The sequence below is a fragment of the Anarhichas minor genome, unplaced genomic scaffold (genome assembly GCF_050575085.1).
Source record: "Anarhichas minor isolate MPS153535 unplaced genomic scaffold, ASM5057508v1 ptg000060l, whole genome shotgun sequence".
Classification (NCBI taxonomy): domain Eukaryota; kingdom Metazoa; phylum Chordata; class Actinopteri; order Perciformes; family Anarhichadidae; genus Anarhichas; species Anarhichas minor.
This window is the reverse complement of record NW_027466506.1, coordinates 1712501-1725698: the sequence shown is the minus strand read 5'-3', so window position 1 is coordinate 1725698 and position 13198 is coordinate 1712501. Positions and strand designations below refer to the sequence as shown.

The window sequence follows — 13198 nt, the reverse complement described above, 5'->3', positions numbered from 1 at the left end:
TCATTTTTTTAATTTTGCTTGTTAAAACAAATCCGTGATTCTGAAGGAGTACGGTGCAAATGTGTTTCTGCCGAGGTAAAGGTCTAACATACAATGCACCATTGTTGGGTGTAGTGTAGCTCCACATCGGAACTCATAATAAACATCGATTTCACACTTTGGCTCTGAAAAAGGGTCGTGCGGTATTGCGGATCCAGGTGTATAACACTTAATACTATAATTCTTTCTTTCCTTTACAGGGCTGGGATGTGATTATCATCTGTGTATATATATAAAGCAAGTCACCCAGGTTATAGCCTGTGTCTGTATTGCTCTTTGATTGTTCAACCTGTTCGCTGCAACTGGATAGTTTCCTGCGCTCTTTGTCGTTTTCACACGTGCATCTCTCTCTCTCTCTCTCTCTGTCTCTCTCTCTCTCTCTCTGTCTCTCTCTCTCTCTCTATCTGCACAACACAACCTTTGTGTTCACGCGCTTTAAGGAAACGGACGTATATGCGTCCAGGTGAGCGTTTGGCCAGGCACACATCGCGCGCTCTTTCTCTCGCGCTGATACAGCGTCCACCGCACGCTACAGACTTTGTTAACACGCGCGCACACACTCCTCCGGTCGGTCTGTATATACGCAGAGGCATCACATCCGCCCCCCTCCTGTACGCGGCTTCCCTTGCCCTGTTTTGCGTCCACCTCCCTCTCTCTCTCCCTCGCTCTGCATATTGCTTTCATTAGACATCTCTGCATCTCTCTCTCTCTCTCTCTCTCTCTCTCACACACACACACACACACACACACACACACACACACACACACACTCCTCCCTCCATCCCAGAGCCTCTTGTCCGGCCCCCCTGATCTCTGTGTCCATTGGCTTCCAATGGGTCTATTTCTCATGTCCAGCCCCCCTCCCTCCCTCCATCCTCCACTCATCCGTCCCCCCTCTCTCTCGTTCTCTAATGACCGTCCATTGGTGTGGTTCTTGCGCGTCCCGTCCGTCCCTCCTCCCACTCCCACTCCCACCCGGGTGCGTCGGCCCTGCCCATGTTTTTGTATGTCGGGTGTCCGTCCACCGCCTGACGTTCAAGTTCGCCAGGAACGTCACGTCCGTGCACTTGAACTTGCACGGCTCAGAGGGGGGGTTGAGGGGGGAGGGGGGGGTGGGGGGGGGCTTTTGCCATTTTTTTTCCATCTCTCTCCCCTTCTCTCTCTCTCTCTCTCATCTACCTCTCTCTCACTCTCTCTCTCTTTTTTCTCTGCTCTCCTTTCTCAAAAAAGCCATGACGGCGATCCTGCGATCCATCTTCGCCTCCGCGCCATCTTTGTATTATTTCTAATTTATTTTCTTTTTCCCCCCCCTCCTTGTGGATGTCAAGGCGTTGGATGAAGATATTTTTTGCCCCACTGGAGTCTCCTCTCTAACCCCGGCTCTCCCCGATGTGATCCACGCTGAACGCCGCCGCCAGCCACCATGTCTCGCCGCAAGCAAGGAAAGCCCCAGCACTTAAGCAAACGGGATTTTTCGCGTAAGTAGAGATGAGAAAAAAAGAATGACAAATGTCACTTCTGACTTTCATTTCATTCAGCAAAGATGGGGAGGGAGGGAGGGGGGGGGGCAGAACAGGAGCTTGTGTGGACACCGGACGTACCGCTTGGATCCGAGCGGTCAACTGGACTTAACAGTGTGGAGAGAACGTGCGACACCTCTGTGCGTAAAAAAGCCGCTCGGAGATCCCCAAAAACCACGAAAGAGAGAAAAAAGTTTTGTGTGTGTGTCGGTAAACACCCGTTACTGCTCCTCTGTTACACGGAGAGAACGTGCACTCGCAGGCTGTTCAGTGCACTCGCTTGTGGCTCCGTTGCCCCCCAAGTCGCTCCGGTCAGTGGAAACGCGCAGAGCTCCCGGTAGCAGAGCGCGTCCTCTCCTCGGAGCTTCGTGGATAAATCCCCTCACGGAATATATCGCTGTCCGGTAGCTCTGCGGGCAGGTTTTTTCATCTGCTCTCTTGTTCTATTTTTGGATTATTTTCAGAAAACAACAAAAAAAAACACAAAAACTTGGAGGGGAATTTTTGGATCGATTAGGAAAAAAAATCTCGTGTCTGCCTCCTGCCTCTCAGCAGCTCGGTTTATTTTCACACACTTATACAAATCCTGATGTCTCTTATATTAATCTTTTTTCGCCGTTTAGTCTCGTTTAGTATCTTTGTGTCTTTAAAAAAACAACAACAGAGCTGCAGTCAGAGTTAAAGACAAGAAAAACAGCAACAGGGCAGCAGCATATTTAGTCGTATCGGGGTTAATTTTCTCTTATGAAGTCCCATTTGAACCAACAAAAATATCCAATTTAGGATTCTAAACCTCCTCGTACAGTTAAGGTAAGGCACACATGTCAGCTCATTGGTGTGTTGCAGCTGCAGCGTGTGTGGAAATGCGAACGAAATTCCAACAATGTTTAGTTGAGTCTGGAGTATTCCTTTAGGCACGGCGTTTATTTATCACCGAAGCTTTATTTATTCTGGTTTATTAGACGCGTAAGTGTGATATGTGCCGAGTGAGTAGATGAGGGTGTTTGGAAAGTGCGGAGCAATTGGCAAAGCGGGCTTATCGCGGCGCCATGTGCCGCACTGTGTGCCACCTCGCAGTGTTTAGTGTCTCTCTAAGTGGCCGGCAAACATAAAACAAGAAGATATTTGGGCATCTTTACGCATCGGTGCTTGGTTGTGTTTCGGTATGTTGACTATAGCTGTCGCCTGAGTTGTTTGGTTTGGAGAGTGTGTGTGTGTGTGTGTGTGTGTGTGGGCCCCGGCTGGGTGACAGCGCAGTCACCATGTCCATGTTCCGTCGCTAGGAGGCAGACCGCGATCAGAAAATCCAGCGCTGATCTTGAACCTGATCAGTTTCATTGCCACCCCTTACGTACACGGGCTACTATTTGGCGATCTCTTTAGAAAAAAGTGAGAGCGTACAAGACATGTGGGAGGAGAGGGAGCAGGAGGAGACGCCTCCCCCAGCCCATCTAAAAATCCGCAATTCCTCTTCATCACATCAAACCGACCTCCTTACCCTGTATCTCCTTCTTTTGGTGCATCACATTTTTACATACATGCAGGCTGAAATCAGCATATGCAGCTACACTGTTAGAATGCCTGCAGACCCCTTAAACCTCACAGCACACACACACCCCATGCAGATGCACACACGCCCCATACACAGGCAGACTTGTGCTTTTTATTGAGATGGCTGATTCACATTTGTTACAAATGGAGCACAGAAGCTGGCCTCTCACTCTCAAGCAAACAACAATGCCTTATTCTTTTTAATTTGTACAGCCTGTAATTAGATTTTCTGTATTTGCTACAATTCTATATTTCTATATGATTATTTAGCACATGTTCAGAGCTCGCTTTGTAACGGCACGATCAGGCTGTATGTAAGTGGCTCAATGCAACACAAGTCTCAGTGTGTTTGTCAGCGCTACATTTCTTCGTCCAGATTAAATTACATTTTCAGTATTTTCCACATTTTTCCAGTATGGAAATATACTTTATTTAGGGCAGAGAGTTCTTCTCTCAGTTAAGTTTTCTAGATTTATCAGAAAGGTTGAACTTTGAACCTAAAGCTTATTAAATGGATGGATGGTAATGGACCCCGACCACTCGAAGCCCTTCACTTTAGACTACATTTATATCTTTATTTTATGTATTATTTTTGTTTGTTTTGTTATGCATGTTTGTTTTATATATTAATAAGGTGCAAAGACATTATCCTCCTCTCCGCTCCCCAGCCTTAAAAATAGATACAAATCACTACATGCTTCTATTTCATTCAAACTCAACTGTGCAAAATTAAATCCATCAAAATGTTTGTGTTTTTTCAAACCCCGGATACACTCTTGAGTCACTAAGAGGTGAGGGGTTTATGTGGCTTTTCATTAGATTATTATTTTTTGTTTGCCACCACACAGATGTTGTGCAGGATTGCGTCGTTCAAATGATATTTCCTTGAGGGGACGGTGTCCATATTCAGAACTTATGTCTCTTTCTCTCGCTTTCTTACTGTCTTTCTCTCTCTCTCCCTCTCACACACGCACACACACACACACACACACACGCACTCGTTCATCCCCATGCACACACTCTCACATGCATGCGCAGGAAAACCTATCCCTATTATCAGACAAAATCTGTACCAATCACCGGGACGGTAAAAATGAAAATCTATTTGTTGATCCTCAGTGGCTTTAAGTTCATTCAAAATGTGAAACTGGCGGCTGAATAAAGAAGGTCAACATGCGTTAGGCCGGCTATCTCGGAGTCAGACTCTGCTCCTTGGACTGGAAGATTAAAAAAAAAGGGGGGGGGGGGGGGGGGGGGACACTGAATTATATGCTGCTGTTTCGCTTCTCTAATTCGGCAGGCTGCTCTGTTCGCAACTCCTCTCCCACCACATGCGGGATGGTTGGAGCTTGACAAAAGGCGCCTTAAAAAGAGTAGTCAGGAGTTAATCCGGCCTCGGAGGGGTGAGGAATTGGCTCATTTTGGAGGCGATTTACGGCTGTACAAGTTGCTGGTGTAAGAACTATAAGCGGGGCACGTGTAATCGAGGCAGAGGAAAGAGTTCCCCCTCTCCCTGACACACACTCTCTGTGCCACCTGTCCTTCCCTTCTCTCTTTCCCCCGGCACATATGTCGGACATGTTTGTGACAGTTTTCCATTCTGACAATTACAGGATCAAAAACATGCTCAAACAAGGTTAGGCAAGTCAACCATCATCCACATGTTTAGTTTCTTTGGTAAAGGCTGTGTTTAACCATCACTTTTCAAAAGCTTCTCCTGTCATTGGCTATGAAATTGTTATCTTTGAGGAATCTGATTTGAGCTTTCGGAGCTTTTCAGGATATTCTTTCCCACCATTTATTCCTGTGATGTGTGATCCAGATCAGCTTGCATTGTAATCATTTCCCTCTACATTACATGCATTCTTTATCATTACAAGGCACATTTTCTCACCCCTTCATTGTGTGTGCGCCACACGTCAGGCTTCTGCTTAGCTTTGCCTCTTGAACTCTGATCCTCTATGTGACATGTTTTTGTGCACTCTTCTCTTGTCATTTATGCACTAATATCTGTATCAATAGGTCTAGATTACAAGAGACAAAAATGAAAAATATTAACATGTGGTTTTTCCTTTTTCTTTGCTGAGAGTAAACGTCACCTTTTCATTTCATCTCTTTTTGCCCACTCTCTTCCCCCCCCCCCCCTCTCCTCCGCCCCGCCAGCAGCCGAACCCCTCTCCGCAGCCGGCGTCTCGTCGGAGGAGCTGTCGGAGCGCTGCTCAGAGCACTCGGAGGAGAGCGGCGGCCTCAACGGGCACCACCCGGGCTCCACTGTGGGCCGGTTGGCCCGGCTGGGTAACGACGCTCACCCCTCCTTGGAGCAGGACCTCCTGACCTGCGGCCAGTGCCAAGCCACCTTCCCCCTGGCGGACATCCTGCTCTTCATCGAGCACAAGCGAAAGCGATGCCACGGGCCGCCCTGCCTGCCTGTGGGCCAGGGGCTGGACAAGCCCCCCTCGCCCTCTCCCGGCCTGGCCCTCACCCCGTCACCTGCATTTGCCGCCCTGCGCAGCCGGAGGCCCGTGGAAGTTGGCGTCCAGGCCACGCTGGCAGACGACGATGACGACCGCTTCTTGTTGCCCCGGGGGATTTGTCCAAAACAGGAGCCCCTCCCAGGTAACCAGACCTGCTTCCACACTTCCACACCCAACCAGCACACGGTTACACGTGGTACCCAAATTAAGAGAGAAAGAGCAACTTTACTGAGGCAGTGGCTGTATCTGCAGAGGATGTCATTGTGTGTGCATGTGTATCAGCTTTTGTGTGAATAAGGTCTAGCTGAATATTCTGTCAGAATATTAAAAATAGATCATAAATGGTTCTTTCCCCCTAAACCTTTTCTGACCCGTGACTCATCGAGGGATAAATCAACTCCTCCAGCTTAAATCAGCTTTCATTCTACCTCCAATCGGCACCTTGCCATTTTGAATGTGTGTGTGTTGCCCTGGATGGGTGTGCATTTGTGTGTGTGTGTTTTTTGCGATATCAAGTTTTTTTCTTACATCGTCATCAGACCCCAATGTAGTTGTGTGTGTCGCTCTATGACAAGCCAGCGTAGTATAGCCTACACGTTGCCCCGTGATTGCTGTAGCAGTCTGAGCATAAGGGGACACACACACACACACACACACACACACACACACACACACACACACACACACACACACACACACGACAATCCTTGTTAAGGCAAGAGATCTGATTGGCTGAGACTTGTTTGAGGGGGTGGCATGAAATGGTACGGGTGAGGTGACTCTTGTCAGACAAACAACAGAGGGTCGTCCCAGATGGGGAGGAAACCGGAGAGAATACGCCTCTGCGCTTTTGTTTTTTTACAGCTGGCACAGAAGCAAACACACTGGTTTCATTTAGTTTGACTTTCTCCCTCTGCCTGTGTGTGTGTGTGTGTGTGTGTGTGTGTGTGTGTGTGTGTGTGTGTGTGTGTGTGTGTGTGTGTGTGTGTGTGTGTGTGTGTGTGTGTGTGTGTGTATTTGAGACAATGTAGTGGCTCAACCCAAGTCTGAACAATTGTCCTTCCGCTGATCCACCAAATTCAATGCAGACAGTCTGTGAATGTGCGTTTGCCCAGTTTGGCCACGGTCATCAAATCCCTCTGGCCAGCAGCAAAGAGACATGGGTCACCTTGAAGTTGTGGTACCACTGGTCAGTGTGTTAGTGGCCTTGTGAGACCATGGTGTGTGTGTGTGTGTGTGTGTGTGTGTGTGTGTGTGTGTGTGTGTGTGTGTGTGTGCGTGTTTGAAGTTGGAGGATCAGTGGCTGAACTGGATGTCCATGTGTGACTTTCAGTCTGGGGAGTAACTGTAGCCTCCTTTCTGGGATTGTGCGCACAGAATGTGTGTCATTGCATAACACGTGCGTCAGTGTGTGTGTGTGTGTGTGTCTCTCTCATGTGGCCTTAGCAGATGTGTCCTGTTCTCAGTGTGGTTTCCCCCCTTCCACTGCCACATCTTACCCGACTTAATGCAGCCCAGCTCTCCATCTCTTTCATTCTTTTCCTCTCTGAGTTTACCTCAGTACCAAACTTCGTAGGTAAAATGCACGATTCTTCAACTCCGGTTTCCATCTCTCCTTTTCCCCGTCCCCCTTTCCCCAGTACAAGAATCAAATGAGAAGGCGAGCGGAATAAGAAGGAGAAGCCCGTTTTTGGTTTTGCTCTTGGAGGGAAAGTCTTTTATTTAAAGCGCCTTAACGCCACTAAATATTTGTTGCAGTGCCATTTTTTTCTTCTTCCTTGTGCATTTTAATTAGCAGTAGTGTTCGGTGGCGGGCTGCCTGTACTAAATTAGCCGTTACAGAGAAAGGGTGGAGTTGGAGGGGGTGAAGATAAAAAAGAGCAGCGGAAACAGTATATACACTTTATCACTCTGCTCGTTGAATGCAACTCAGACATCTTAAATGTTGCCGTTTGTATTCCATTTTTGAAATACAAACGGCAACAATAAGCTGGTTAAGGCTGTGCTCGTCCATTCTCGTAACTGATCTCACAATGTTGACAGTTATAGGTGGTGGAGATGAGGTTCATTTTTTATTAAAGATGCATTTGACCTTTGACCTATGCCCGCTAGAGACTAACCTATCTACCTTACGTTAGCTGAGAGGAGCAGAGTGCACAAGCAATTTATTTGTTTTGCTCGGGTCTCCGCAGTGACTATATATTTCAACAACCCCCCAAACCCCCCACCTCACGAACACACACTTTCGCAGACACCCACCAGCTAAACTGGGTTATTAGAGCGATTTACATCATAATACAGGCGTCTGCTTCCTTAGCGTTGTGTGTGGGAACGTCTTAGGAGGAACAGATGTACACTCAGACAGTGGAGGAAAATAGGACAGCAGCGTTATATATCTTGTCTGATGTTGACGTCAAACTGAGCAGCAGTTAGACCAGAATTATTACACGCTTGCTCTTTGCAATTTTAAACTGAAAAGAAAAAATAGAGCTTTTGAAATCTCTCATCTTCACAAAGAATCCAACATTTGGTTTACATCTATCCTCCGTAATAGATGCTCTTCTTTTCTGGACCTTCTCTCAGCCACTGGACGGCACAAACAACCCCTCACATATTCACATATTCACATATTCACATATTCACATATTCACACCCATCGTGATCGTCTATAATTAAAGCCAGCATTATTTTTTCCTTTGACCCCAGCTTTCATCCGAATTGACCCCAAACTGTCACGGTGAAGTAAATGTGTGAAAGGCAAAAAAACCCCACAAAAATCTGCTGTTTTTTAGCCGTGATTGTAGCCGTCCAAAAGAAAAGCATCCCGAATGACAGGAGCAGGAGGAGCAGGAGGAGCAGGAGGAGCAGGAGGAGCAGGAGGAGCAGGAGGAACGCCTCGGTGTTTCTTCTTTGTAAAAGCCGGCTCGGTGTTCCACTGGGTCTCACAGTATCTAAGGCCTCCAGTCAGCCACGAAGAATTTAAAATGAATTACATTTTCAGAATTGTTTAACCATATTAACATATGCCAGTTTAATACTGGTGATCAATATTTAAAATCCAACACCAGTGTGTTGAGGTGTCAGCGTTCATATAGGGATGTTAATTAATAAAAACATGATCCAAACAACATCTTTTTCAATTTATTTGCTTTCCCGGGGAATCCCTGCTCTATTGGAAACATATTGTATTCTGACTTTACTGCAAAATCCAGGGAATATATTTTTCATCGTTACAGGAGATTAGATGCCCTCTCTCTCTGCATTTGTTTTTGTGTTGTTGCATGCATGCATCTGCCTCAGTAATGTGCTGGCTGCATGTTTGCTTGTTGTAAAAAGATGTGTGCGGTGTTAGTGCCACAGAGCTCCTCTGGCTGCTGCGAGGCTCAAGAGGGAACGCAAAGCGTCGGACTTGGGCCAGAACGCCGCTGATATTTACATATCAAACAGCTCCGACAGAGGAGAGCCGTCAGCGTGTGTGTGTGTGTGTGTGTGTGTGTGTGTGTGTGTGTGTGTGTGAGCAAGAGAGCTGTACAGGCAAAAATTACCGATCAGTGATGCAAAAAGGCAGCATACCTTACCAGCCACACCGCAAACGCAGACTCACACACACACACATACACACACACACCATTTATTCTATTAATCCCTGAGTGAGATGAAAATTCAGATTATATTCCCTGAGGTGCCCCTCGTTCAGAAACAGCATCAATAATGTCTAAAAAGGGAGGGGTTTGCATGTGTGTGTGTGTGTGCATTTACATGTGTGGATATCCATGTCTCTCTCTCTCTCTCTCTCTCTCGGTCTTTCTTTTTATTTATTCATTATAACCAAAAACTGAAATTCAGAATTAATTTCTTTGCAAATTATTTCTACAGTGAACACAATTTCTGCTGTCCAGTTTTCCAATTGATTTCTCATTAATGGGAATTTAGTCCTCTATCCTCGATGTAAAAATCAGCCCTAATACGTGTGTTAATGAAGTGAAATTGATATGCAGCCAGTACAGAGAATGATCCATCTTATGGACCACTGATTGTATTTAGCAGTATGGGCTGAAATGCTGTGTTAGCTTAGCAATCATTTAACAGAGATATTATCAATACTTGTACAAGTTGAAATTTATTTCAAAAAAATGTCTTGAGACTAATTCATCAGACATTCTGATATTTGTATATTATCCCCCCCCGATACACATCTGGTTTGTTCCGGTCAGCCCACTGAAGAGTCCTCCTGGCTTACAGTCTGCTAACATGTTAGTCTGCGTATGATCCCGTGATTGGGAATGAGCTCATCATCACAGGCTAACGCTACCCACCTCAATACACATTAGTGCATTTTTAACAGCCAATCACTGTCTGGCTCGGTGTCACATCTCTCTCTCATTCTATTCTCTCCCTCCTCATCTTTTTCATTTTTTTTCATTTTCCCTTTTGGCTCATGTCTCTCTGCAACATTAGCAGTCGATGCAAATCCGGGACAGCCAATTGATAACAAATCAATTACAGTATGTTTGGTGTGTGTGTATGTGTGTGTGTGTGTGTGTGTGTGTGTGTGTGTGTGTGTGTCTCGTAGCTGTAGCGCCTACAAAGAGATTTCACACGCTGGCTGCCATCACTAATCTATTGTTGCTCTGCCTTTTTTTTCCTCGACATAAGATTTCATTTAGTGGACTCGACGCAGTGCGTTTGAACTCTGGCGTTCTTCTCCCAGCGCAGTGAAAGCAGGACTGTGTCGGCATTTCGAATGCGCTTACTGCGTGTAAACATGTGTTGCAGAAAAACATCAGCAGCGGGAGAATATGTAAGACAGCAAGGCACTGGAAAGGCTGGGGGGAGAAAAAGCTAATAATCTGCCACCAAAGGCCAACAGGCTGGACTGTGTTTGGCATTCAGCTCTCGCAGAACTCCATATGGACCGGACTGAACTGTTGATTATTGTCTCGCTCTAAATATGTGGGTGTGTGTTCGCAGAGCGCGTCTGTAATCCAGACGGAACCCAAAAAAAACCTTGGAATTCAATGCTGACACATTTTTGGATGTGCGAAAAAAAAGAAGTGCTTTGTGCTCTAAATAGAATATGAAGCACTTTGACATGAATTGAAGTTGCTTTTCTCTCGACATGGGCCTAGAAAATTCCAGACTAGGGAGCCTGTTGATTTAATGTGATTGTAATGTTAACAACACACACACACACACACACACACACACACACACACATGCAGGATCACGATCCACGATCTTCCAAATTGGTCTAGCTCCCCTCAAAAAACAGAATCACCGAAATCCGTCAGCACGTCAGCGCGTAGTTTACTGAGCCTGTTGTTCGGTAAACAGTGGCAACAACGTTATCACGTCACCTGACTCTCCTCTGCGCCATGTGTGGAGAGCCTTAAAGGATGGCAACGTATAGGGTGTTTGGTTCCCCCGGTTTAACCCTGAACTTGCCGAAGTGCCTTTGAGCAAGACTCCTACTACTGCTCCAAATGTGACCTCTGACCTGTGGAGTGGGGAAGAGAGACTAGGGAGGTTCCCTGTGGTGATCAAGACACTGTCACAACAAGGGTTGGAAGATGGATTCTGCACAGGCGGCAGCATAACAACAGTTGTTTTTCTTGTTGCATTGATCATGGCCGTCCTTATTACACAGTGATAGAGTATTACACAGTGATAGAGTATTACACAGTGATAGAGTATTACACAGTGATAGAGTATTACACAGTGATAGAGTATTACACAGTGATAGAGTATTACACAGTGATAGAGTATTACAGCAGTAGCTGTTTAGCTGTCTGGTTGCTCAAGAAGCGATGTGTTCTACATGTGCAACGGTGGGTTTGAGAATAAATAGAGGAAGAGCAGATTCATCAACAGAAATCACTGCCACCGCGGCAGAGACGACAACAACATCGACCGGTAAAAAAAAAGAAAAGAGAAAGATGTCACGCTGCCCCCACACTGTGACTGACAGCTGCAGCGGCGACCAGAAGACGGAGACAGTGCGTAGAAAAGAAAAAGATCTCTCACAGATTATGGTGGTCGATGATCAGTCCTAAAAACAAAGGCAATGACAGAGAACAATAAGGCATTCCAAAAATAGAAAACAGACCAGTGTTATATCCCAGTTTGCAGTGTTTTCGCGGCGCGTCGGTGACGTCAAGCGGACTACTGTACGCGCCCGCTGACGGAGGACTTGTTTATTGATCTGGCTCTTTTTGTGTTTATGCGAGTGATTCGACGTTCCACGCTACATCTACTCCTTCGTGGTGAGAGGGGAAAGCTGCTGTTTTTGGCTCACATGCTGCTCGTTGTGTGTGTGTGTGTGTGTGTGTGTGTGTGTGTGTGTGTGTGTGTGTGTGTGTGTGTGTGTGTGTGTGTGTGTGTGTGTGTGTGTGTGTGTGTTTATTCCTGTACACGCTCACAAAAAGACACACACACACACACACTGCCTGGTTTGCTCAGGGGGTGCACATGTAACTCAGCTCTCTTATTACGTTGAAGGCAGTTGATGGCCTGTTCATAAAACTGTTTATACACTACAAAGCTTATTTATATAGGCCACTAGATTACAGGCCGGCTCCACACACAAACACACACACATAGATTCAGATCTGCTTCTCTTTGTACGTACCTGCTATTACTTATACAGCATGCCTACATGTATTTGTGGGACGAGTGGACATGGAAGTATGTGTGTGTGTGTTGTGTGTGTGTGTGTGTGTGTGCGTGTTCGTGTGTGTTCAAGGGCCTGGCTCCTTGCTCTGGTTTTATGTTCCCCATTTGGCTGAGCTACTTCAACTGCAGAAGAGCAGAACACACACAAACACACACAAACACACACAAACAGACGCGCACAAAACCACTTACCACTCACGTGACACAAACACCGCTACGCTGTAACTGTGTGTGTTGATAAAGTCCAATCCAGCCCCTACACCTTCCCACTGTGACAGAAACTCTGTTTGTAGTTGTTGCACTCGTCAAATATCGACGCTTGGTCAGTGGCCCTAATCTTGAAACCATCTAGATGCCCCTCTGGCATTAGTTTTGGATGTGTCAGGAATAAGGTGTTAGTTTCCACTCGTTACATGCAAATTAGATTTAAGGAAACAAAACCACTTACCACTCACGTGACTAGAGACTCACGTAACTAACGACACTAATGATTCACGTGACTAGAGACTCACGTAACTAACGACACTAATCACTCACGTGACTAGAGACTCACGTAACTAATGACACTAATGATTCACGTGACTAGAGACTCACGTAACTAACGACACTAATGATTCACGTGACTAGAGACTCACGTAACTAACGACACTAATGATTCACGTGACTAGAGACTCACGTAGCTAACGACACTAATCACTCACGTGACTAGAGACTCACGTAACTAACGACACTAATGATTCACGTGACTAGAGACTCACGTAACTAACGACACTAATGATTCACGTGACTAGAGACTCACGTAACTAACGACACTAATGATTCATGTGACTAGAGACTCACGTAACTAACGACACTAATGATTCACGTGACTAGAAACTCACGTAACTAATGACACTAATGATTCACGTGACTAGAGACTCACGTAACTAACGACACTAATGA

The 13198-nt window shown here is 46.1% G+C and overlaps 1 protein-coding gene across 2 annotated transcripts in view; it reads left to right on the top strand.

Annotated features, from left to right (window-relative positions):
• Positions 1–1033: 1033 nt before the first annotated feature.
• bcl11aa (BCL11 transcription factor A a) overlaps positions 1034–13198 on the top strand; it is a 54110-nt gene continuing 41945 nt past the window's right edge. The window contains exons 1-2 of one of the 2 annotated variants that reach the window (XM_076077527.1): positions 1034–1517; positions 5277–5726. In XM_076077527.1, coding sequence (XP_075933642.1) covers positions 1463–1517; positions 5277–5726 — 505 coding nt within the window. In that variant the 5' untranslated portion in view covers positions 1034–1462. Of the gene's footprint in view, positions 1518–5273; positions 5727–13198 lie in introns of both variants that reach the window. The other variant, XM_076077526.1, reaches the window with a different exon arrangement.